Raw genomic sequence first — 25,611 nt, 5'->3', positions numbered from 1 at the left:
TGTATGTAAAGAGGACATATTATCCCCCTTTTTCCTCTTTTCAAACAGTCCCCTGTGATCTAAATGAAACATCTATGCTGTGGTCGCTTTGGTTCAAATATAACATGAATCAACAGGAGGAGGTTTGTGACCCTGTAGAAAGCAGCTCTCTCAGAACGCTCCGTTTAGGTGTGTGTCTTTTTAAACGCAATGAAAAATAAAAAGGAGTGCGTCCTCTACAGTCCTGAGCGCTTTCACTACTGCATATTTAAGTTGATAAAGTGACTCCCCCCAGCCTTCCTCTCTTCCACCTCCTCGTCTGCTCTCCCTGCCTATCAGTGCAACAAACAGTTCAAGGACAAGGCCACCTGCGTCTCTGACCGCCCGGTCACATGAGCGCAGCATGCTGATGTTTCTCATGGTGTAGCCCCCCCCCCCCCCGACTGCCTGGACTGTTGGATGAATGAACGGATAAACGGATTGATGAATATTTCACAAAACACTTTGGAGGAATGGATGTGTTTGGGAATGTTGGGGGGAGCCTCAGTTAAATGGGTCAGGTCCCTTCACACAATAGCGGCGTTACTGTGGGAGTTGGAGGAGCAGACAGGGGAGGGGGGGAGAGATAGAGAGGGGGGGTACACTCTGGCCCTATGTGCCAATTATGGACATAAATAACATCCACACAGAGCTTCCATGGAAATTAGGGTCAAAGGGTTAACTGTGTGTTCTTGAGGTTAAGGCCAACTGAAGTGAACAGAGTGAAAGGAAAACATTGAAGCAGGACAGCGACAGTACAGTAGGTGCAGTTTATGTTAATGACCACAGTGCCAGAGGATTTAGAATAAAGTAACTGGTGTTAAAACAGTGCTGTGATGGTGGGTTGATGTGGGTGGGATGAGTCGTCAGTGTAACGTACAGCTGTGGCTGCAGGTATTCCCCTTAGAAGCACCAAACCAGCAACGAGAGAAGATGAGGAACGTCACAGTTTTAAACATTCAGTCCTGGACAATAGGCCCTACCATTCGCCATATCGGTAACAAAATACATATCTAACAGGTTAGGTTGAGAAAAAAACCCTCTAAATTTGACAATTTCATAAGAGCATTTTAGTTTTTATAAGACGTGTAGCTACATCATGAAAATACAGGAAGGATTCAAAAAAGTTTCGATTAAATCAAACCATCAAGGTTTTATCAATATGATAATGAGACTATTCCCTAAGAATTTAATATGACCTTTTTACAAACAGCTCCACAATTTCTCACATTAGGTCATTTTGAAATCCATAATTGTTTAAGGATATTTATAGACGTCCACCCATTTGGCAGCCTGGTGTTTAATGATCTACTCTCACTTTCCTTTGTCTTGGATATGTCGACCTCGAAGACAGAATCATCACCCCAAGTGACATCTGTCATCTGATCATGGCTGGACTCATGTAGCAAGTGCCAATAACTGGTTGAAAGAACACACATGTGAGGTCAACCTGATGGGGGGGAAAAATCCATTATCCACTCATGAGATCAAACTCAAATCAAAGTGTTCTATCAGTCTCATGGCGAGGAATTCTAGACAGGGGAAAAAAAAGTTTTTTTTCTGTAAATTTTTGGGCTGGGTATTTTTCACCATTGGCACGAAACAGCTTCAGTTAAATGAGGCTCTGAGACTGCTTGGCTTAATACCAAATAAGCAACAAAGATGACTTTTGGAAAACTCAAACTAGCATTAAAAAAAAAAGGAAACTCAAATGACATGGTGTCTATTTATACTTTGGGAATCAAAGATTTTCAGTGTGTATCTCTTATTTAATGTTGTCTTGTGTCACGCAGTATTGTGTGCCTGGGGCGGATAACAAACACCAGACACTCTCATCAGGTGGTTCTCGGTCTGTGTCCCGATCATATGAAGTTGCAGCATGAAGCAATATTAACCTTCTAGTGTGTGCTTATTTTTAGGGAAGGTAATGACTGTAATGATGGAGTTTCTGTTTAAAATGATGGGGTCCGATGGTTTGGGGATTAGGTGATAATTAACGGGTGAAGGACTAAGATTATCCAAATGATACAGTGGACAGATGACACGGTGTGTCATTTTAACAAGCTGATCATAGAAGGTGTAGTAAATGAGCACCCTGTCACGTGTGGTTGTGTTTATGTCTTTTTTCCTTCCGCTGCCACATCAGACTGTGCTCAGCAGTCTGCCACAGACAGCTGCAGCATCACTCCCCTGCAGGCAGGCAGGACAGCAGCACGGCTTCATCAGCTGGAGGGAAGCAGCGTGACGCTGTAATTTAAATAATAGGAAGGAACACTCTGAAAACTCAAAACACACACAAAGATGGACGTCTGTTAAAATAGTCACATGATCACACTCTTTAGGAGTCGTCTGTTTGTCAGCGCTTCATGTGGTATAGCCAGTGAAAGAACATTAACATGAAACATTGATGGACTTGAAGACACATAAATAAACCATTTTAAAAGCCTTTATTTTAAGAAGAATCACGCCTTATGAGAAAACCTTTGTTACGCAACTGAATTAGACGAGGCGTGAAAGCGAAAGATGCCCGACGAGCTTCAGTTTGAATCCAGTGCGCCGGATCAGAAGAGCAGATAAATAACCGTCTTTGCTGCAGCACAGGCGAGTCTTCTCTCAGTCGTCTGCACCTCTCTCAGCCTCCTTGTTGGCCTTTTACTCGCACTGCGGTCACTCATGATCTTTTCACATGTAGACTTTTAGGACTCAAGGATTTAGTCCTGCAGATACACGAGAGTCTTCACGGCTGCTCGGCAAGCCACAACCCTGCCTGCTGAAAGTGAACAGGATATGGAAACACTGTGTGTACGTGACTGTTGAACTCTTGGAGTTACTGACAGCCTTTGTTTTGTCACCAGTGCTTGATGAGTCAGTGTGTGTTTTGAGTATTTCTTGTCCTGTTTCAATGTGCCTTAAAGTTTGTGTGAACGGAATAATGACTGCATCAGGGTAACATAACTGTGACGTTACACTTCCATTCAAAATGTCAACAAAATCAGCATTCTGTATTTAATTTGAATTTACCCAAAAGCACCAAATATTTTGGATAAGTTCAGATCATTTTAGGCCAATCCTGCTTTTAAAAGAAGTATCTGATGGGAATTCATTAACATACCAACTGATACAGTGACCACATCACTATAACCACGACAAACTACTGCCCAAACGTTCACTCACTATATTTCACACCAGTTTAGAGCCAAGTTTTTGGATGTTTTTCCTTTGTTAGTAGTGCAGTGTACCGTGGTGATCACGGGCTGCTCTCTAACCCTAACCCATTGTACAAGATTATATGTAAATATGTGTGCAGCACATAAATGTGACTAAAGTTACTGATCATTGCCCGGTTGTGTTTTCTGTTACAGAGTGCAGCGATGGAGGAAACGGTTATATGGGAACAGCACACAGTGACCCTTCACAGGGTAAGTCAGCTCTATAACTCTCTGCTCTTTTGTCTTCCCCCCTCTCCGACTGTCTCTGACGTCCCAGTGGTGAAGCACGTCTTCTATGGTCTTCACATGCCCTGTTCGTCTTCGTCCTCTGCCCGTCCGTGTCTTCTCTTTCTTTGCTCTGAGAGGGCCAGCTGTAGGAGCAGGATGTGTGGTCCTGAAACAATAGTCAGGGAACCCAGATGGCAGGAAACAAGGCTGAGGAAGACAGAAAGCAGCATCCACTTCCTTACTACTTCATTTCATTTCCTTCCTGTTGGCAACACACTCATCTCCTTAACACAACTCTAGAAAGGAGAAGGGGGGGTGATGGTTTTTAATGATTGTGGTTTTTTTTTTTCCTTTGTAAAATTGCATGTAGCTGTGATAAATTGTGTCTCCTAACCTAATTAAACATCTGGATAGAAGGTGCCTAAACTACAAAACGACCCAAAGCCACATTGCTTAAGGATGATGAGTGGATATACACATTGTATCCTTAGCTGAATTTCTGACTGTACTTTGCTTTCAGAAAGCAAACTAGCCGACTGCTTTTGCCGTGGGACTGTGTGGAGCACCTGTCTCGACTGGTCTGCTCGCTGTAATCTAGTTATTAGCGGCTTTATTGAGGCTGAAGGAGCAGCCCACTGTGGTTCTCAGTCTCTTGGTCTCCGGTGTTGTTGTGGTTGTAAGATTAGCCATCTACATCACACAGCTTTCTCCCTAGCGTCTGGCTTTTGCATAAAACACAGCAGTCAACAAGAGCCTCCGTGGAAATCTCTCGCAGCATTTACAGCAAAATTTGCAAAATGCATTTCTTTGTTCTTATCTTAAAAAAAATTCTCAGTCTTTTAAAGCCCTTCTAAGAAGCAGAAAGTAAATTACATTAGTTAACTTGAAAGCAATTGAACTTTTAATTAGCCTACAGAGGGTTTAATAATCTGTTTTTGTTAACAGCAGAGTCTTAATGCAGCCAACACTTTTGCCATGTCAGTCAGTGCGGTTTGTATTTCTGTGTGTAGGCTCCAGGTTTTGGGTTTGGAATAGCCATCTCAGGTGGGCGAGACAACCCTCATTTCCAGAGCGGGGAGACATCCATCGTGATATCTGATGTCCTGAAAGGAGGCCCTGCAGAGGGACTCCTACAGTAAGTCTTTAACGAACCCGCCACACATTTGTTTTGAGCATAGTAGTTGAACCTCATAATTACTTTAATGTGTGTTCTACGCACGCCTCTAATCTGCTCAATCTTTTTGACATAATGTACCTGATGGATCGTTTCAGAGAAAATGATCGAGTGGTGATGGTCAATGCCGTTTCTATGGACAATGTAGAACACGCCTATGCTGTGCAGCAGCTCCGGAAGAGTGGCAAAAATGCAAAGATAGTAAGTTTTACACTCAAAATGTTCTTTACCAAACGTTCATTTGTGTGAACAGACTCAGTGAAACCTGATGTCTAATGGCATGTTTTCAGTCAAATGAGTTCTTACTTATAGAATCATTATTTCTTTGTAACTCTCCAAACTTCTTCGTGTGTTCCTAGACCATTCGACGGAAAAGGAAAGTGCAGATCCCTGTTTCACGGCCAGGGGACAGGGAGACGATGTCAGAGCACGAGGAGGAGGACAGCGATGAGGAAGACAGTTATGAGCCCCGGCATGGTCGGGGCGGGCCGAGTGCCCATGATGGAGCGAGTGGAGGCACGAGCACAGGCAGGCGTCACGACCGTGAGCGTAGCAGCAGCAGCAGGCGGGATCACAGTGCCTCGCGGGAGAGGAGCGTCTCTCCACGCTCTGATCGTCGATCACAAGCCTCCTCTGCTCCCCCCAGGCCTGCCAAGGTCACCCTGGTCAAGTCCCGCAAAAATGAAGGTGGGCAACACAATGTCCAAGGACTTCAGAATCTGGATGTGCATATATTGTTGTTGTCTTGCCTGGTATGCTTCTTTGCAGAGTGATGATTACATTGATACGTCCTATTAACATTACTTTGTTATGCTTCTTAACTCTGAAAGTAGAATATGGATTGCGGTTGGCCAGCCACATCTTTGTGAAGGACATCTCTCCTGAGAGCCTTGCTGCCAGAGATGGAAACATTCAGGAGGGAGACGTTGTTCTTAAGGTACGAGCAAATATCGCTGCTATGAAGGAACCGAAGTATGACGGTGGGGTAAAACACAATAATGGGGGAATTTAGCTGATACAAGTCCACAAGAAGAAGCATTACATAATAATCCATGAAGAAAGATGTGGTAAAAGGGAAGACAGGATGAAGTTTTGTTTATATGTTTCTCTTTTGAACAGTGAGCTGGTGAAAGCATCACTCAGAGTGAGGTCACAGCTCATCATTATGCAGGCTCACCAATAGAAATACCATGCATTCCATTATTTCTTTGAGTTTTTATACACTTAATCTCTGAGGAAGGACAAATCCTTTTTTTTTTTTTTTTCACAGTATAGGGATGCATTCAAAATCCCATTTAGTGGATCCAGTTTTCTGAGAGAGGCAGAGACGCTCTCTTTTTGAAATGCAATTGCAAAGCAAGAACCGTGTCAACAAATATTTGAATAAGGAATATGACAGCACTCACAGTATTGTAAGCCTAATTATATTAAACATTTTAAATGTGTTAATAGCTTTTACTATTCTTCTATATCTCAGATGTCTTTATTGTTTGTGTATGTGTGACCAGGCACAACGCCTCTTTGGCTTGTGGTAAAAAAAAAAAAAAATCATGCAGTGAATATAACTTTTCTGTTCAGTTTCTGAGCTGACTTTGCTCTTTTCCTCTTAAAGATTAATGGCACAGTTACGGAGAATCTATCATTGATTGACGCAAAGAAGCTGATTGAGAGGTCAAAGGGCAAATTGAAGATGGTAGTGCAGAGAGATGAGCGGGCCACACTGCTTAACATTCCTGACATGGATGACAGCATCCCATCAGCCAATAACTCCGACAGAGACGGTGAGACAACACACTTATATAATGCTCTTGTCGAACGCCACAAGTATCTCATTTCACTAGCTGAAAATGTGACAAAATTACAAAGTTATTGTAATCATTATTGTAGTCATTTGAAAGGTGATGTTGATGAAATGCGAATCCATATTTAATTAAAATTCAACAGACATTTCAGAAATACATTCACTGACATCAGACCATTCCAATCGATCCCACGGGAGAGGTAGTCGTTCTCGGTCACCCGACAGGCCTGAAGCATCGGACCATCTCAGTCACTCACCTCGGCAGATAAGCAATGGCAGGTAAGCGAAGCACACACACGCACACACCTCTTACTGCAGATGTGTTGATGGGACTTCAGCTGTCACACATGCCAGAGTCATACATCCATACCCCCAACCACTCTGACTTCATACATCATGTTCGCAGCCGCAGGTTAGTGGGTGCTGAGTAAGTACCCTGCACCACTAATGCATAAATCAATAGATAAAGACATTGCATGCATAAACCATGACACTCCCTGTGGAGGCGTCTCTCAGTTCCGATAATGCCTTGCTCTTAGATTGATTGATCCATCCTCCCCTGGTGGACGAGGGCCTAACTGTGGAAGTGTACCAGATGTTCTCACCATTTTTAAATGAGATTATCTCCCACAAAAACACTTTATTCACACATGATGAAAAGTGTACATTTATTTTGTCGAACTGGTTCTGCAAATTTACTGTGAGCGCTCTAAATCCTTGAAATAGGATCTACATGTTATAATGCGTATGTGATCAATGGGAATGTGCTCTTCTGTCTATGAATGTAATATCCAAACTGTCTTTTTCCTTTTTTTTTTACTGCCAGTTGGAGCTTCCAGTAAGTTACCTTTCATGTAGCTGTGTAGAGGTTGCTTAGCTTGTTGTAGCTAACAAACACGTAAAGGAGAGCAAGAGAAAGACATGCGAGTAGATAGATTTAGTTTCTCTCATGTAGCTTGCAGCTTTGGTTATCAGTCAATGATGAGGAATCCGCTTTGTTGAAGGAGGACTTCAAGACTTGAGTCCACTTTATATTCACTTTCCACAATAGGAAAACATGGGTGTTAGTATGTTACTGTTACTTCAACTGAATAAGAGATACAAATCAGAGCTTACTTCAGGATGGGACTGTCAGAGTTTCATGAACCAGACCTTGATATCTGTAATATACGGGCATTAAAGTGCAGACACAGAGGTCTTTGCCACAGGTTAGAATTTATATCCAACATCGATAATCGTCTAGCTGTTGGACAAGAATGAAAGATTTGACCTTCAGGTGACCTTTATGTATACACAGATGAACTGTAAAGACAAACCAGAAGAGCAACTTCGGGAGGCAATTTGAATCACATTGTTAACCACAAAGTGTAATCGTCCCGTGTTATCTTGGTGAGACAGAAGATATGTTGGTCTGTATGATAAACCTGCTGTTCATGAAAAGTCTCAGTGAGAAATATCGTACCAGAACAGGTCTGCGGTTCTCCACATTTAGCAGCCTCATGCAGATATGACTCGTGTTGCTTTATTTTGCACAGACCAAAGCTAACAGCTTTTGTAGTTGCAGCCTGTTAGTTTAGTATCCCGCTGCTAGTTTATCATCCTGCCTCAGTAGTCGCTTGTCAGTCGTGACGCCTGTGTAGATTAACCTCCAATGATTCCATTCATTCGCTGGTACATAGTGTCGGTGTGTGAAGTAACCATACTTGTTTCAATGCAGGATGAGGGCAGGTTCACTGTTGCAAAGATTACTTCCAATGTAAGTGAATACATCCCTCTGATTCCAGAGGCCCCCGTGTGTTTGTTTTGAGCACATACTACTGTACCTCTTCCTGCTCCTGCTCTGATCCTTCTTTTAGTGTTTTGTATCATTTCACCGTCTGAAAGTCAGAGAACCGTTCTAAAGACTCTATTTGTGTATATGACTGCACATTTCGGCTCTCTGCTTGACCTTGTTAGTGTTTTGTTTTTTTAAGTACGACAACACAGTGACATTCACTAGACTGTGATGTCAGAGACAGATTTCATTATCGCGCAGGTTTAGGAGGGGGAAAAGGAATTTGACACAGTTCCCACAGTGCTTTGCCCTAAGCCAGATGGTGCACCTATTCTGATTGGCTGTAGGGCTTAGAGGAATTCTTCTGCTCTGTGCATGGTGCTGTGTTTTATACTACAGATCATCATCAGAACTAATAGAAAACTTGAGTATGAATAAGGCTGTCGGTGGTGTCTGTTAAGGAACTCAGCAAAAACTCCTCTAAAGCGTCATGGTTCAGCTTACAGATGCCTTTGTGTGAGTAATAAGTTTTTGTATTTATTTAATGTGTTTGATGACAAAAATCTTAGTTTTCAGAGTGAAGTTTTTTTTTTTGTTGAACACTGTTTTTTCAAACCTTTGCGAATATATCGAGTCAGTATGATTTGTGTTATGTTCACTTTTTTAGACTTGTATTTGGAAGCGTCTGTTCGGATATAAAATGATGACCCTCAGATCTTAAAAGATTCAGTTCTCTTGTTGCATTGTTTGTTGATGTCCGTGCAGCCACTCGCTCTTGTCTGTGCCGTAGAAATGCCCTCGATGGGATTGAACAAAGCTTTCTGTCGAATGGGGTTTGTCAGTGTGCAGCCTTTAAAAAAAAAAAAAAAAACCCATTCGGCAGCAGGGAACAGCCGATTTAGGCCGCAACGCTCTCTTTCTCACCTCCCTCTCTGTGTCTGTCCTTGGCTTTTATTTTACTTTCACTCTAGCTCACGCCCATTCATCTTTCACAATCTCTCTCTCTCTCTCTCTCTCGCTCTCTCTCTCCCCCACACACACAGTCTCTCTTTCTCACTCCTATTACAATTCTGTTATTTATTCTCTGGCTTCAGCTCTCATATACCCATCTCCCTCCAGAACAAACTTCCGAACGGTGTTTTTGTGCTGACATAAGAAATAGTAGGATCTGATTCATTTCTATTCGCTGAATTGCAGTTAGAGCTGCTGGCTAGATTCAGAGGGCTTGAAGAGGACTGTGGTGTGGTGGAAAATATGAAGAAGAAGCTGCATAATCTACAGGTTTAACCCCGGGTATCAGAGTGTGTTGCTGCTTGAAAATGGGTGGCTTCACTTTTCTTCAATATGAAAGAATGGATATGGGTGAAGTTCCCTGGTCTGGGCGGGTGGCAAATCCTGCACCTTCGCATTCTTCTAGGAAAGCCTCCAAAAAAAAAAAAAAAACAGCTCAAGAACTGTGCCAGTGGGCAGTCATGTGACTACATAGGAATTCAACCATTGTTTTAAGCAGCAGAGCCCTTTCTACTCTGTTAGACTTGGCCTACTAGACTCAGACACACTGTATTCACTAACTTACATTTCCCCCCCAGGTTAAACAGGAACATGGGCTACATAGTATCCTAACTGTAGAGCTTATGTTTGAGGGAGAACCTTTCCTTTACCTCTTTGCATTTGTAAGAAAGGTTAATAAGATGAGAGTTAGAACTCCGTCTACAATCAACACTAGTTTCAGTTTGTGAATTAGGTGATATGCCATTGACTGACTGTCATTAACTACAAATCAAAAACAACAGAGATCAAACTCAATCATAAAAATCAGACGGACGATTTTTAATCAAGCGTCGTCTTTCTTCTCATCCATGTTTCACTTCTCTTGCCCCACATCACATAATCTGGTTCATTCTTCTTGTCATTTTACTGTCTGTATATTCCTGGTCAGTAAAGAACATAGTCCTTAAAAAACACTTCATTTCATTCTAACATATTTACATAATCAGAAATGTTGCAGTCAACTGACATTGAATGGCACTGACTGTGTGATTGTTGTTGATTTCAGCCATCGAAGCAGAGATGAGGAGCGCGTATCCAAACCCGGGGCCATGTCCACACCAGTCAAGAGCTCTGATGACGGCGTCTTGTCACAGGCCAGCGACCAGGCCAGCTCCAGAGATGACAAACTGTTACCTCCGCTGCCTGGTACAGAAACCTCTGCCAATCTTCTCTGAGCAGGAGAAGCTGTAATCTGTTGTGTTACGAAGTTAGAAAAAAAGTGGTTAGATTAGACGTCACACAAAACATTACCGGTCAATGCATCTAATAACTCAAAAGTTCTTTGAAGTCAGTTTATGCCAACAAACCTGACAGGCATTGATTCTGATGGTTTTAACTCTAACCCTTGTTTTCACTCTGTTCTGGCACCTGGCGTTTGAGTTTGTGTACTTGTGAGTAGGAGTTTTGTTCCACCTACTGTTTGTTTTTGTGTCAGAACCAAAACCTGTTTATGCACAACCTGGTCAGCCTGACGTGGACCTGCCTGTCAGCCCCACAGACGCTCCTGTACCCAGTGCTGCTCATGATGACGGCATGCTCAGGTAAATGTCTGAGCCCTCTCGATGCCGATCGGCATTGCAATATGTGTATAGGTGCAGACTGGATTGCTTGATTTGTTTGTTTGTTGTTGTTTTTTTAAAGAATGATGGGGGGAAAAAAAATCAGATTTTCATGGTTTTTGTTTGTCTACCTCTCTTTCTCTGAAGGCCGAGTATGAAGCTGGTCAAGTTCAAGAAGGGAGAGAGCGTGGGTCTGCGGTTAGCAGGAGGAAACGATGTGGGGATTTTTGTGGCTGGAGTTCTGGAGGACAGTCCTGCGGCTAAGGAGGGGCTTGAGGAGGGAGACCAGATTCTCAGGGTAAGCTCCCATCCTTCCCATTTTTTTTGCCTTATGCAGGATCCTGATGTTTCAAACAGTATGTCAAAGAAAGTGCAGTGAAGAATTTAGAGAATCCCAGTTTACTCAGCTACATTTTTGTCTTGTAGGACACCTGATCTGTTGGTCCATATAAAGTATGACCGCCACCAGATTTCTATTTAAAACATCTACATGACAGAGGGAGGGTATCACAAAGGAAGCAGTGCAGTTGGTTAGAAAGAGAGCGTTACGTGTGTTGGCGTCAAGAAATAAATCTGTGGCTAAAAAGGGAAACTGAGATAAGAATATCTGAGTGTGGTTTCACAGCTGAAGTGGCCTATTTTTAGCTGAGGCTGTCCTTTCTTTGCACCGTCAGTCAAAGCGCTCCAAGAATATATGTCTTCGGGCTGTACTGTCATTTATCAAATATGCCAGCTTTGGTTGAAAAATCAGACATTGGGAGGAAAGAAATGTGCTGCATACAAAACCCCAGGGGTGTGCAAAGGTGTTTACCCCAAATCCTTCCAGATGTGATTTGGGCCACTTGTTAACATAGGTGATGTTTCTTTAGTCTCCAAATTCATTGTATGTTGCTCACTGTTTGTGGCCTAAGAAGAGCTTTTTATTGTAATTTTTGTGTCGTTGCAGTTTGTTACCTAAGTAGCACGTCAGAGGGTTTTTTTAAGGCTTTGTTTACTGTGTGACTCTCCCACATTTTAGCTATTTAGAAAAATATGAACCATTCCCTATTTTTTTCAGGTCATATGTGGGAAGAACATCTGGTGTTGTCAAAATAGTCCTGCAGAAGCAGCCTACACTAACTGAGCTGATCAGTGGTGGAACTGTGCAAAACCATGATTACAATTGTTTTAATTCAGTATAAACAGATCTTGGGAATAAAGTACAATGTATTATCAGTCAGTCTGTGAGTCATCCCGGGTTCAGCCTTGACTCAAAAATGTCCTTGTTTTCACTGTGAAGACACAATAGAGGTCGTTCTTGCACTCTGACCTCGGAACAGTTGACTGTCTGTTTTGCTGAACACTGGAGTGACAGTGTCGTAGGGATGATGGAAACCCTCCTGATGTCAGTGTTGGATACATTCTGACATGATTGTTCAGCAGCCAAGGATTACACCTGCCATGTTTAATGCTGCAACTGTGCAGCTTCCTACAAGTGCTCTGTGAAGAAGAGGCTGAATACTAGGGGACACACACACACACGATTTTCTTCTGTGACACTGAAGTTTCTGGACTTCATTGATCCGATAAACAAAGCTGCACATGACCTCATTGTCTCATTCTCTAAATGAACATACTATGTCTTGTGTTCCTCCCACCTCATAGCACACATCTCTTGTTTTTGTGCCTCTGCCTGTTTTTTTCTTTTTCTTCTCCCCCTGCAAAAACACATCTAAGAGACTTCCAGGACATTGTTTTCCATCTTTAGAAGGTTTTCCTTTGGTGTGCTGGTGGAGATAAAGACGTCAAGCGCTCCTGTTTCTGGGAAGGATAAAGGTGTCTTGCTTAGATCCAGTGATTCAGCCCATGTGTTTCTGGTTCCCCTGCTGCCCCTCAAGCAGAATCAATAAACAGTGGTTATTGTGTTTGGGAAAGAAGCTGGAGAGTAGGAGGAGAATACATCGCCCTGCTTCTGTTAAGGAAAAACCTTCTCTTCTGTGTGTTCCCTTAGATCTGGGAGAAAACAAATGAGTGATACCTGTGTTTGATTTAAAGAAAATGTAAATACATGAAAGCATGAGAAAATTACACTTAGCTCCAGTAGCATGCAAGAGACATGTAATTTAACTAGATATTTTAAACGCATGTTCAACCAAAGTTTACCTAAAATAACGTCTTATTTTAATTTTCCGCCAGACCTTTGTGGACTGTGAGTTAATTCCCTCTTTGTTCTCTGTTTTCTTTATTTATTAGGTGAACAATGTGGACTTTGCAAACATCATCAGGGAGGAGGCTGTGCTGTTTTTGCTGGATCTCCCACGAGGAGAAGAAGTTACTATTTTGGCCCAGAAGAAGAAGGATGGTGAGCGATCTTCAAACAAACATGTCAGCTGGCACACTTTACGGGACGCTCTAATCATTATCATTTTCTGCTTTCGCTCCAGTGTATCGGAGGATAGTGGAATCAGATGTGGGTGATTCCTTTTACATCAGGACACATTTTGAATATGAAAAGGAGTCACCCTATGGGCTGAGCTTTAATAAGGGCGAGGTGTTTCGAGTAGTCGACACCCTCTACAACGGCAAGCTAGGCTCCTGGCTTGCGATCCGTATTGGCAAGAACCATCAGGAAGTGGAGAGAGGCATCATCCCTAACAAGAACAGGTAAAAGAAGTTTGAGGTCACACCTTTGAATACTTGTGCAGCCTGTTCTCTTCCTTTATGAATGGGCATGGGAGGGAGGCAAAGGAATAGAAACAAGAAACTATATATATATATATATATATATATATATATATATATATATATATATATATTTTTTTTTTTTTTTTACATTATTATTTTTTTCTTCATGATTATATGAGTTTCTTTTCAACAATCTGTACGGACTAAAGGAAGTGTTTTGAAAGTAGGGCATATCAAACGCTTCCCATGTGAGAAGTCAAGTGTTTAAGTATCTACTTTGTGGGGTTTACGAGAACTTGGAGAAGTCTGTGTGTTGTGCAGATCTCTGCAGCTTCCTCTGGCAGGTCGACTGTTTACACAGAGATTCCTCACTGTCCTGTTGACAAAAAGACAACTTTCTTCATGCTGCAGGCGTTATTATCACAACAGTAACACTAACTAAAGTGAAATATATCTCAGCTCCTTTGCCAAGTTAAGCCTGCCTCCCTGGATATTCATATGAAACATAAAGCGAGGAAATCACACCGAGGATTTAATTCTATTTTTCATAAACATACATGAAAGAAAATCGTGTTATTATTCAAAGCCATGAGGAATGAGTTCTTCCCCCTGTGGACCCCGCTGCCTTACAAACTTTCAAACTTTTTTTTTTTTAGGTGTTCTAAGTGATGTATTTACACATCTGCAGGGATCTAATACATCAGATTTAAGGAAACAGATGTGGAAAATGATTTGCAGCATCATAAATCTGTAGTTTGTCAAGCAGTGATGCTGGAAAGTATTTCTAAGTAAGATCATTTTTTTAACTCGGTATGTTGGTGTTGCAGTTAAGGTACCAGTGTTCATTTTTTCTTTTTCTCACCAAAGCACAGTAAGTTAGTGCTGCTAACCTGCTCATGATTTTGCTCCACTTGGTCTGACCTACAGGGTTACTTTCTATTAGATCGTTGTATTAGCTTGGAAGATTTTTAAACCAGGATAGGTTTATTAGACGATCTTTTGTCCTATGTGTGTAAGCCACATTTATTGTTAATATCATTTGTTTTTTTTTGTTGTTTTTTTTTCCTGTGGTATTTTTAAAAATAATGTTTATTAATATTGTCCCTGCCTAGAGCTGAGCAGCTATCCAGTGTTCAGTACACCCTCCCCAAAACACCAGGGGGCGACAGAGCAGACTTCTGGAGATTCAGAGGATTGCGTAGCTCCAAGAGGAATTTGCGGAAGAGCAGGGAAGACCTGTCTGCCCAGCCAGTTCAGACCAAGTTCCCTGCCTATGAGAGGGTGGTGCTGAGGGAAGGTAAGAGCTCATGTGCAATGGCAGTTACAATAATCACCTGGAGAATCCCACATAATCCCCTTTTCGACCGGAGGAAGATAGATAGATACTTTATTGATCCCGAGGGAAATTCAAGCTATCCAAGAAACTATCCCTCCCAACTATGGTCTCTGTGAGGAACTAGGTTTAAACCAAATGTACCCAGGTAAATGAGTCGTTCCGGGTAAATAATGTACCCCGAAAAAAGACCTTACTAGCCAATGTACTTTCTGACTAGATCCCACCCCAAAAGTCCAGGGACTTTTGGGGTGGGATCAGCAGCGCCTGCAGGACTGAACGTCATATTGGCCAGGCTCTGGTAGCGTTGTAACGTCTGATTGGCCGTGGCAAAATATAGCATTAGCACCATATTTAAAGAGTGCAGTTGCAAGCAAGTTGTTTGAATTTTTATCATGCTGTTAAGAAACATTTTGGAGATGGATTTGGGAAAGAAGACTTATGACTGCTGGACCTTAGAGGACATGCAGGCCTTGCTCTCCGTATATGCGGAGGACGACATTCAGCGGGAGTTGGGGATGGCAACCTGAAACGTCAATGTTTACGGGAAAATGTCCCTGTGACCAGCCAACGTGAATATATGACCATGACATATATTTCTACGTTGTTTGATGGTGATTTGTAGTTTATCTTATAATCTTGTGTAGCTACACTTCACACAGTTCCAGACCGAGGAGGCAAAAAACTCCTAGAATCATTCTAAGTTGTTTCCCTGTTACCAAATATTCAGTTCGGTTTGCGTTTGGTCTTCTCCTCTGTCAGTGGCTGGTGTAAAGGGCTTCATTAAGCTGCTCTGACTTGTACAGTTCTGAACGATTTAACATAACTTATTGATGAAAAGAATGTATGATGTGATTTAAGTGTTGCATAACGCTAACCTTTTCTGTAATCTCCATGACATGGTCTTGTTTTGGTGCAGCTGGGTTCCTGAGGCCGGTGGTTATTTTTGGGCCAATAGCAGATGTGGGCAGAGAGAAACTGGCCAGGGAGGAGCCAGACATTTTTGAACTAGCAAGTAAGTAAAAATGTTCCCATCTCCATCTCACTCCTAATTGAATCTCTTAGTAACCCTTGATTACATGGAAAAAGTCATTTGGTAATGGTGCCCGAAGTGGTTATTGCTTCTGGGAGATTTAAAAAGATGTTTAGCTCATCTACAGACAATTTGATTTGTTGAGCACAGATAAAGCAAAACATGTATTCTCCATTTTAAGTCTGTCATTCAAGAAAAAATGTAACTCCTGATTGTGAAAACAAAACGACGACAGCTTGTTGTGGCTTTAAACGTGATTAAATGTAACAACTTAATTCAGTTCTTAATTTAAAAATGCACCTGCTCTAAAATCTTGTATGTAAGATCTAAACTTTCTTCCTGTATGACAGTTTCCATTGCATTCGATAAAGTCTACAACGTGCAGCTGTGTAGCTCTTTCTCGTTCTGTCTGTTTTTCCTGCATGTGGATTTTACAATGCTTCTATCTGCTGGTGTATTAGTTTAGCTGTCAGCCTCCGTTAATGCTGATGTTAAGTACGACCCACAGCCCACTTCAGAACTGCTGAGACGTGTGCAGCGCACTCTGTGGTCACTTTTTGTCTTTAATCGATACGGTTTTTTCAGTTAGACCAAAACCAGACAAACCGTACTGTTAACTGCCTTTTTATCTAAAGTCTTGGTTATGAGCTAATGAGGGAGAAAAGCAGAACTTTGAGTCATGTCAGGCGGGGCAGTGGGTGGTGGCGGCTGTTAAATAACGTTCAAGCGATTTTATAAAACACCTCTCAGCATTCTATTCTGCTGTATTGGTGGAAAACTACTTTTAAGATGAAAAAATAAAGGTATTAAAAGTGTGTTATACACCAGATTAAACAGTACTTTAAAGTGTGTGAGCATTAAACTGTTCAGAGCCCAGATAATAGAGAATGACAGAGTGATTATAAAGACAGTGAAGTGTGTCTATTGTTTCCATGTTTTTCTAATCTACACAGGCTTACACAGAAACATACTTCTAGAGGGTTCTGCGTCTTTTTTCTTTAAATTCCAGCAACCTCTGTACTTCTAAAATATGCCTGGCATATTTTAGTAAGTTAGTCATTTCCTCCATTTGTTTAGAGCCCTTCTCTTTCCATTTCTCTGATAATGTTTGTTTGTTCTAAGCAGAGCTCGTCACTCCTCATGTTTCTGCCCTCTTTAGCTCCCCTGTACTTCTTGTGGTTTGAAGCTTCTTCAGAGTGTTATTTTAATTTAAACACTCAGTATTGGATTGCACAAACACATGCCAGTGCAACCACACACATTTTTATTATACACTCATAGATAAGTGCTTCCAATTGTTGATGTGTACTTGCATAACTCCAGTGCTGTTTGTGTAACTGTATTTTCTTTTCAGAAACACAGCAGCAACAAGGAGGGGAAAGTATGTGACTTAGTGCATCAACTTTCTGTTTTGTTTGATTTAATCCAGTTAATTGGACATACCCTGTACCATGTAGTGTTTGTTGGCTAGCTAAACAAAACATATTTAATCGATGTGTTCAGGGGAATAGCACTTTAGTAATGAATTCACTATTTTTTTTACTACAATTGGCTAAAATATGTTTTATTTTTCAAACTTCACTAATTCTAATTCTGATAAACATAAAAAAAAACAATGCGTTTTTCTTTCTTTTTTCAGACACAAAGTATTAGAGTAGATGTAGCTCTTTTACCTGACAGTTTCGATGAATGTCTCTCGCCTTCTTCAGAGTCTCACTGACAGCTTTGTGTCTGAAAAAAGAAGCAAAAACGCATTATTAATTGAAGACATAATGAATGTTTTTGAGTTATTAAAAAAAACAAAGCAGCGTCAGACACACAATCTATAGATAACTAATGTCAGACCTTAAATAGACCAAAAATCCACCTTTGATGTAACATTTGATTTATGGACATAACAAATTGAATTCAGTGGTATTCCCCTATAAAGTGCTGGTTGCATCATGTAGAGAGACAAATGCGAGGCAGTCAGTAAGCCATGAAGCGGATACGTGAAAGTTGCTTTTCAACAAAGTTGTAATTTCATTTTTTTTTTAAATTGTAGAATTTTCTTAAAATATTTCGCTTATTTGAGGCGCAAACAGTTAACACCCATTTTTCTGCTTTCTACTTTGTCAGTCAAATAGCAACATGCTAAAACGATTAGCAATGCTTTGCCCAAGGGAGGCTTTGCTCATAAAACAAATGGTCTCGAATGGAAATTCAGTGACAAAAAGTCCACTTTAACATCCATTATAACTCACCACAAAGTATTTATGAAATGAAATTAAACCGTTAACAACTTCCTCACTCAGCTCAAACAACAACCATCTTTCTGTGTACAAATCCTAACATCAATCTCCTGCCATCGGATTCAGACACCATTTAATATCAGTTGTAACATGTTTATGCATTACAAATGGATCATTTCGTATGTCACAGTTAACACAACAATCCAAGTTCAGCTGCAATGGTACTCTACAAGAGCAGAGCAAACATTGTACATGACACAAAGCTGACAGTGGTTTGTTTGTGCGTGTGCCTGTTTAACCTTTCATAATGCAATGAGGCACATCCATTTTTTATAGTGACAGTGAGAGTACTGAATCCCCAATATTCAATATTTAAAGTTGCTGCTGCATACGCTTGAATCTTGACTTGTTGCATGGCTACGTTTATCTGCTGTTTCTTAAAATAATTATGGGTAGTGCAGTTTTTTTTTTTTTCCAAGTTAGACTTTTGTCTGATGAATTGTTTTAGTCAGTACTACACTTAACGTCGTGGTGAAATGACTTCCCTCTTTTGAACCCTGTGTGTGTTGACAGGACACTCCTGCTTATCTTAATGTGAATCATAAACCCCTCCATACATCCTTGCTTACTACTCTGAGGCTTAAAGTGACACTGATTTCTCATAAACGACCTCCATTCTCTTGTTTGTGCACAGTCCACGTTTCTCACATAACACATTTCCTGCACCATAATTTATACCATCACATGGGGGTGCCAGCACAATTCTTAATCTTCACAAGTTACCTGATGACTTCTGCATGAATTGGCTGCTGTCCTCATCTCGTCTTTCAACTCTTGTAATAAACGTGCACTTGTCCTCTCCTGTATCCAGATGATTACTCTGTATTTAACGCCTCTATTTATGGGAGTTGACAACTGCACGCTGCAAGGATGTCTAATTGGGGCACTGTCTGTGTTTGTTATTGTTTGTTTGGTGTCGATGTGATGCACTAACTCTTTTTTGTCTTCCATAGAGAGTGAACCCAGGGATGCAGGAACCGACCAGAAAAGCACCGGCATCATTCGACTGCACACTATCAAACAGATCATTGATCGGGTGAGACAAACATAGATAAGCACTCTTCTTAAATATACACTGAAAAGGCAGAAAGATGGATATCTTTTGACAGATATCCTGACAGGTGTCCGCTCCGATTTGTTGTTGTAATGAAAAGATGGATGCGAGTCATAGTGGTAAAGACAAACAGCTCACTGCTGCCACCTGGTGTTCTGTACTTTGAACACTTTTAGGTGCTTCAGAATGAGCTGCACACACTATGTGAAAGAAAATCATGGAAATGTGCTTACATCTAAATACAGGAAGGATATAAGAGTAATGTTGAAATTCACAGTATTGTTTCATTTGTCTTCTCTGCGTTAAGGACAAGCATGCAGTGCTGGACATCACTCCTAACGCCGTGGACCGTCTGAACTACGCTCAGTGGTATCCGATTGTTGTGTTTCTCAACCCAGACACCAAACAGGGCGTCAAGAACATGAGAACCCGCCTCTGCCCTGAGTCCAGGAAAAGTGCCAGAAAGCTCTACGAACGAGCTCTCAAACTAAGAAAGAACAACCACCACCTCTTCACCAGTGAGTCCGCAGGGAGAGAGAGAGAGGAGAGAAAGATGGATTCTTCTGTCAGGTTTTGTTTTCAAATGCTTGCTCAGCACAGGCCATCATAAAAGAGCACCCCAAGGTCCCTGTTTTAGCAAGCAGTCTCTCTGTCAAGCGGTCAGGAGCATTGTTATGAATAAAGACAGAGAGTTTGACATTTTTCACATTCAGTCTCAGCAACAAAAATATACAGACAATTATTTCCATAAACTTCTATCCATCATGTTAACACAACTCAATGCATCTGTCTGTATCTGGATTTCATTTAAAGACTATGCTGGAAAACGTATAGATTTAAAATGTGGCTCATGAGACGAGAGAGTGCACAAAGTTAAAGAGTTTAAGGTGATTGACCTCTTCGATGCTTTGTTGTCTCCTTTTTGGGATGATGATGTGAGATTTAAATAATTTGATCATCTTGATCTACATGTAACCTAAATCTATTCTGTGTGCCTGTAGTGACTTGGTCTTTTAAACTCAAGCAGCATAAGTAACATTTATGAAGTCCTGCATGAGGAAATTGCCATAACTTCTACTTTAGTTTGACGGTTTGACTCAATCACTGATTTAGTCATGGTTTTTACGTCTTTGATTGGAGGATATCTTTTGTTCTCTTTGGCTCTTCGCTCTTGTGTATTCAGCGACCATTAACTTGAACAACATGAATGACGGTTGGTTTGGAGCGCTGAAAGAGACGATCCAGCAGCAGCAGAACCAGCTTGTGTGGGTTTCAGAGGGCAAGGTAAGAGACAAGACTGGCAAAAGTCCAAGACACACTCCGATAAAGATCTTTTCTCATTCCATATCATGCTTCTTGTTTTGTTTCCCAGGCTGATGGGGCAGCAGAAGATGACTTGGATATCCACGATGACCGCCTGTCTTACTTGTCGGCGCCAGGCAGTGAGTATTCGATGTACAGCACCGACAGCCGTCACACCTCTGATTATGAGGATACGGATACGGAGGGAGGGGCCTACACCGACCAGGAGCTGGACGAGACACTGAATGACGATGTGGGCCCTCCCACGGAGCCCGCCATCACCCGCTCCTCTGAGCCTGTACGCGAGGATCTACCTGTCATCCAGGAGCCCCCAGGCTACGCTGGCTACCAGCTCTCGGTGCAGCCGGACCCCCTGAACCGCATCGACCCGGCAGGATTCAAGGCACCAGCGCCGCAGCAGGTAGCGTTTCTGAGAGCTGCCCGTCTTCCCTGTTGTCTGGAGGACGTGGTATGCGTTAGAAGGGTTTTCTGGAAGCGCTATTGAAGGCACTTTATTATTTTTACAGTTATTCTGTCTATCTACTGTTACTGAATTATATCAGTGGGAAACTAACGCCTCTTGTGGTCAGGTATTAATCGCAATATAAAAACTATAGTATATACACTACTCACAATAAGTTAGGGATATTGTTATTTACATGAGTGCTTTTCTTATTTGGTCTGAATTTAAATAAAATAAGTCATAGTACCCTTTGATATTTCTATTAATGAATGAGAAGAAACACCATTTTAATTAGTGCAATATCTATTACCCCAACAATTTAGACAATAACAAAGATAAGCCCAAATAACCAAAACTGACAAAGTCAGTAGCGGGTGTTTCCATCATTTGCCTCAATGACAGCTCGACAGAGACGTCTCATGCTCCTAACTAGCCTCATGATGTTGTTCTGAGGCAATGCGTTCCACTCCACAAGTGCTACATGCAGTTCTGTCAGGTCACATGGGGGTCGGGTACGAGCATCCAGTCGCTGCTTCAGCTGGTCCCAGACGTGCTCTATGGGCTTCAGGTCAGGGGACTTTGCCAGCAACGAGAGGTACACAATAAAGGTGTCTGAGTGCAGAGGTCCTTAGGTACTGGTCATCATTGCAGTCCATCACTCGTGGGTCTGTCACAAACACTGCCAGTAGTTCTGTGTCTTTCTGCAAGTCTGCTGATGACACTTTCAGACACACCGAGTTCATGAGCAACATCTGACTGCTACTGACCTGAAGGCGCTCGATGGCCAGGTGGCGCTGCTCGTCTGTTAAGTGACGTCATGTGTTCATGGCTGCTTGAATGCTGAACTGGGACTTACTGACAATACCAGCTTGTTATAGCCCCAGAATGTTGAAATTAATGCCACATTGAAAATGGTTATCTTTGTATTTGTTGGTATTGGCCCCAGTATGTAAGGCACACTGTACACAGTGAGGCCGTTATGTGGAAAACACAAAATGAGGTGTTTTTATCACCCTGATACAATTGTCTCCCTATCCCAAAAATCACTGAAGTGAAACAAACACTTATGAATGAAACCCACTGAGGACCTCACAATATCCCTAACTTATTGTCAGTAGTGTATATGTGATATATAAATCTATATTTATGATCTTATTCTATCAATTTGCCTTATGTTGTTGATATTTGTGAGCGTGTTTTTTTATTTTTGAAAAGTAGAATAACTTGATAAGTTTTATTGTTACTCTTGTACTCTGTATTACCACAAGATGTCTTATTGGTGTGACTGTTGCTGATGTCACTGGGAAAAGAAACTTATGTTTGTCTAAGTGTCTGTACCAGTACTACTGACCTATGTGCACTTCCTACCCTTGTTTCACCTGTGATTGGGACTTTGACAATATATCACTAAACAGTATTATTTGCATGTTGGAAATGCCAGTGTTAATCCAGTTTTCCTGTGAAATGTATTTATCAAATCCCGATTGGCCAATGTTATACCCCGAGCTAAACCTTTTTTCGACCAATGATGTGTCAAAGAACGTAAAGGGGGGGAAAAACGACTGTATTGTAACCATTAGCATTAAAACAAATTAGTAAACTCTAACAATGAAAACTTGTCCTGCTACTAATTCCTAACTCCCACATGGCATCGTTTGATCTCCAGTTATCGTTAAATGTAGAGGTGGTTTGTTTGAGTCCATGTTAGCTGTAGGCACAAGTGAAGAGCAAACCGATGTTGAAGGGCAGTCAAGGAAGTAACTCTTGTTAGTACTGCCTGGCAGTATATCAGCGCATTATTAAACATTTCTGAACCACTTCACAGAAAGCAGAGGCCGCTGCTGTCCCTAGCATCCCCCAGCAGCCTGAGCCCCTGGCTGAAACAGTGCCCCCTGCTGTGGATGTTACTGTAAAAACTGTAGGGGGTCTGAGCCCTGACGAGTCTCCTGCAGCTCCCCACAGGCAGCCAAGCCCCAACCCAGAGTCTGCTTCCCTTAGGAGACCCACCCCTGAGCTAGCCCCTCAGAGCAACACACCAGAACCTCTACAGTCTGGACCCGCCAGTTCAGAACCACAGGTATCCATTTGACCGCCACTGGACGCTGCGTGGGCCCAGCTCAGCTCGGTCACTCTCGGCTGACCTCCTGTGCTGCTACTGCTGCCTGTCTACCTACCTACCTCCTGCTGCAACGCTTCTTTCTCTCTCCTTCCGCCCTGCATGTCCGCTGACCACAGTGCTACCCAGAAGAGACAGATGTGTGTGTGCTGGTGAGAATGTGGTTTTGTGTGCGTTTGGGTGTGCATTTGCCAGAGAGTGAACAAATGCTGGTAAACAACAGTGAGCTTGTAATGGCTGTGCTTATATGCCTTCATGTAGTGGAGCAGTGGAAAATCCTGCAGCTCTCACTGTTGCTTATCTTCTCTGCATGGCTGTACGTTTGCCTCGTTGTCTGCTCAGCTCTCGACTCGGATCTGTTGAATTATTTATCAGGGCAATCTGAAATCTTTGTAAAAGCAGCCAATAATTCTCCACCGACAAAAGTTATTTACGGTTTTACTGCTTTGAAAAAAAGTCTCAGCCAACGACCCAATAATTCTTTGATTGGGATTTGGATGGAAAATTAATGGTTTCTTCTTAAATATCAAGATCCTAAACATGTTTTTGTACAGTGCTTGTAAAATAATTTATTTTGGATGTTTAATTTGCCTATAAACTGCACCAAGACAGTGGGAGACATTTTCCCTTGTGAATGCCGCATTGATGACCCCAAATTAACTCTCAACACTTAATTTTTGGATAAATCTCTCTAAAAAGTAGTTAAGTTGAAATTTCTATAAACCATGCGAACATTTTGCTTGTTGGCAAGAAAAATGAATCCCATTGTTTTGTTGTATTTTATTTCATTTTTTTAAATCGACTTTGTTATAGTTTGTTAATTTAGTTCCAGTGTTTAATTTCCAGTTGCAGTGGTACATTTGGGTTTCTTTAAGCTGTGTGTTTGGCTGTGCAGTTATTTCTGTTTAAACTTCTATATTATCTGACCAGTAACCCCTCCCTCTCAGTTTCTCTATTTCAGGTCTGTCCTTTCTCGTTTCCTCTTCTGCAATTCATTTGACAAACTTGTTTTGATACTTTTCCATAATTTAACTGAACGTTCGATGTCCAATTGTTTATATCCAATATATTAGGTTTGCACAGTCGTTAACCTTGTTTTTGTTTTTTTGTTTTTTTCGGTAGATGTTTCAGAAGGATCCGTACAGCACAGATAACACAGGAAGAATCGGCCACAGCACGAAGCCTGTGACTTACAACCCTCAGCAGGGATATCACCCTGAGCAGCCATACAGAGATTACGACCACCCACCCAGTCGGTATGATGTTAGCAGCAGTGGAGTCAACAGCGGAGGTGGTTACCCAGAACCAAAGTACCGAAACTATGACTCTAACCTGCCCTACGAGAACAGTGTGCCTCACTACGACCAGCAACAGTGGAACCCTTACAGCCAACCGCTCTCTACTGCCAACTCCCAGGGCTACGATCCCCGCCTGCCATATGGTGAAGGCCCTGACTCTCAGTACACCCCCCCTCTCCGCTACGACGAGCCCCCACCTTCGCACGGGTTCGACGGGCGACCTCGTTACGGTAAACCGACAGGTCCAGGACCTGTCCGTTACGACGACCCTCCACCTCCTGCTGCAGGGCCTGACATGCACTACAACCAGGATTCTCACCTGAACGCGTACCCCTCAGCCACTCGCTCCCCAGACCCCGCAGCCCAGAGGCCTGCCTATAACCAGGGACCAACACCGCAACAGAAGAGCTACAAACCTCAGCAGTATGACCACATTCCTGTGAACTCTGAAACCAGCCCCACGCCTCCTCCCAAAGAGGCGCCCTCACCATCACCTGCTGATGCTCCCAAGCCTGTCACGGCTAGAAATGAGACAAACGAAGATGACCCTGCGTTGAGGCCACAGTCAGTCCTGACAAGGGTCAAAATGTTTGAGAACAAACGCTCTGTGTCCGTGGACAGAGCCAGAGATACTGGAGACTCATCTGGGAACAGGGTAAGTGGTTTGTGTCTGTGCAGCTCATGTACTTACAGCAAGTACTTGTGTGCCCTGCTCTGAAGAAATGAGCTTCATATGTTTAAATCTTACTGATGAGGTGCATTGTTTTTGCTTCTATAGGCAGCAGACCTGCCATTGAAATCAGGAGGTGTGATCCCTAAAGCAAATTCTCTGAGCAATCTGGATCAAGAGAAAACATACAGGTAAGTCTGTCCTGCAGATGAACTCTTTTCACCTTCAAGTCAGTAAAGCCTCTCTGCCTTACATATAACCTGCGCAACTATTTTATCACAGAGCTCCAGCGCCTCAGAATCCTCAGTCCTCGGTGGCGGATGACATTGTGCGCTCCAACCACTATGACCCGGACGAGGATGAGGACTACTACAGGAAACAGCTGTCTTACTTTGACAAGCTCCAGACCGGTCCCAACAAACCGCAGCCACAAGCACAAACAACACACAACTACCCCAGGTGATGCTCGCCTCCATCCGCATTCACTAGCATTCTGAATCCCATGTTATCCTCTAGGGTTTTTATCTTTACGCTCTGGTCATATCTGCTGTGAATCTGAAGAAGAATTGTTTGT

At 42.2% G+C, this 25,611-nt stretch overlaps 2 protein-coding genes across 20 annotated transcripts in view; both read left to right on the top strand.

Moving 5' to 3' along the window:
* Positions 1–25,611, top strand: part of tjp1a (tight junction protein 1a) — a 101,399-nt gene that overhangs the window by 69,007 nt on the left and 6,781 nt on the right. For 8 of the 19 annotated variants that reach the window (XM_079338930.1, XM_079338924.1, XM_079338913.1 and 5 more), the window contains 23 exons: positions 3,381–3,437; positions 4,466–4,590; positions 4,728–4,830; positions 4,989–5,316; positions 5,460–5,566; positions 6,242–6,410; positions 6,574–6,709; positions 10,261–10,400; positions 10,690–10,795; positions 10,961–11,111; positions 13,046–13,154; positions 13,237–13,456; positions 14,590–14,774; positions 15,730–15,825; positions 17,198–17,224; positions 19,088–19,170; positions 19,496–19,706; positions 20,372–20,472; positions 20,561–20,911; positions 22,779–23,030; positions 24,192–25,022; positions 25,146–25,228; positions 25,320–25,496. In XM_079338930.1, the coding sequence (XP_079195056.1) occupies positions 3,381–3,437; positions 4,466–4,590; positions 4,728–4,830; positions 4,989–5,316; positions 5,460–5,566; positions 6,242–6,410; positions 6,574–6,709; positions 10,261–10,400; positions 10,690–10,795; positions 10,961–11,111; positions 13,046–13,154; positions 13,237–13,456; positions 14,590–14,774; positions 15,730–15,825; positions 17,198–17,224; positions 19,088–19,170; positions 19,496–19,706; positions 20,372–20,472; positions 20,561–20,911; positions 22,779–23,030; positions 24,192–25,022; positions 25,146–25,228; positions 25,320–25,496 (4,148 nt within the window). The remainder of the gene's footprint in view (positions 1–3,380; positions 3,438–4,465; positions 4,591–4,727; positions 4,831–4,988; positions 5,317–5,459; positions 5,567–6,241; positions 6,411–6,573; positions 6,710–10,260; positions 10,401–10,689; positions 10,796–10,960; positions 11,112–13,045; positions 13,155–13,236; positions 13,457–14,589; positions 14,775–15,729; positions 15,826–17,197; positions 17,225–19,087; positions 19,171–19,495; positions 19,707–20,371; positions 20,473–20,560; positions 20,912–22,778; positions 23,031–24,191; positions 25,023–25,145; positions 25,229–25,319; positions 25,497–25,611) is intronic. The other 11 variants (XM_079338919.1, XM_079338925.1, XM_079338923.1 and 8 more) reach the window with 5 other exon arrangements.
* Positions 17,233–25,611, top strand: part of fam189a1 (family with sequence similarity 189 member A1) — a 90,350-nt gene continuing 81,971 nt past the window's right edge. The window contains exon 1 of the mRNA XM_079338937.1: positions 17,233–17,572. The gene's annotated coding sequence lies outside the window, so the exon portion shown is untranslated. The remainder of the gene's footprint in view (positions 17,573–25,611) is intronic.

This window comes from Symphodus melops (genome assembly GCF_947650265.1).
Source record: "Symphodus melops genome assembly, chromosome: 3".
NCBI lineage: Eukaryota > Metazoa > Chordata > Actinopteri > Labriformes > Labridae > Symphodus > Symphodus melops.
The sequence above is the reverse complement of the archived record's forward strand: the minus strand, read 5'-3'. Positions and strand labels throughout refer to the sequence as shown.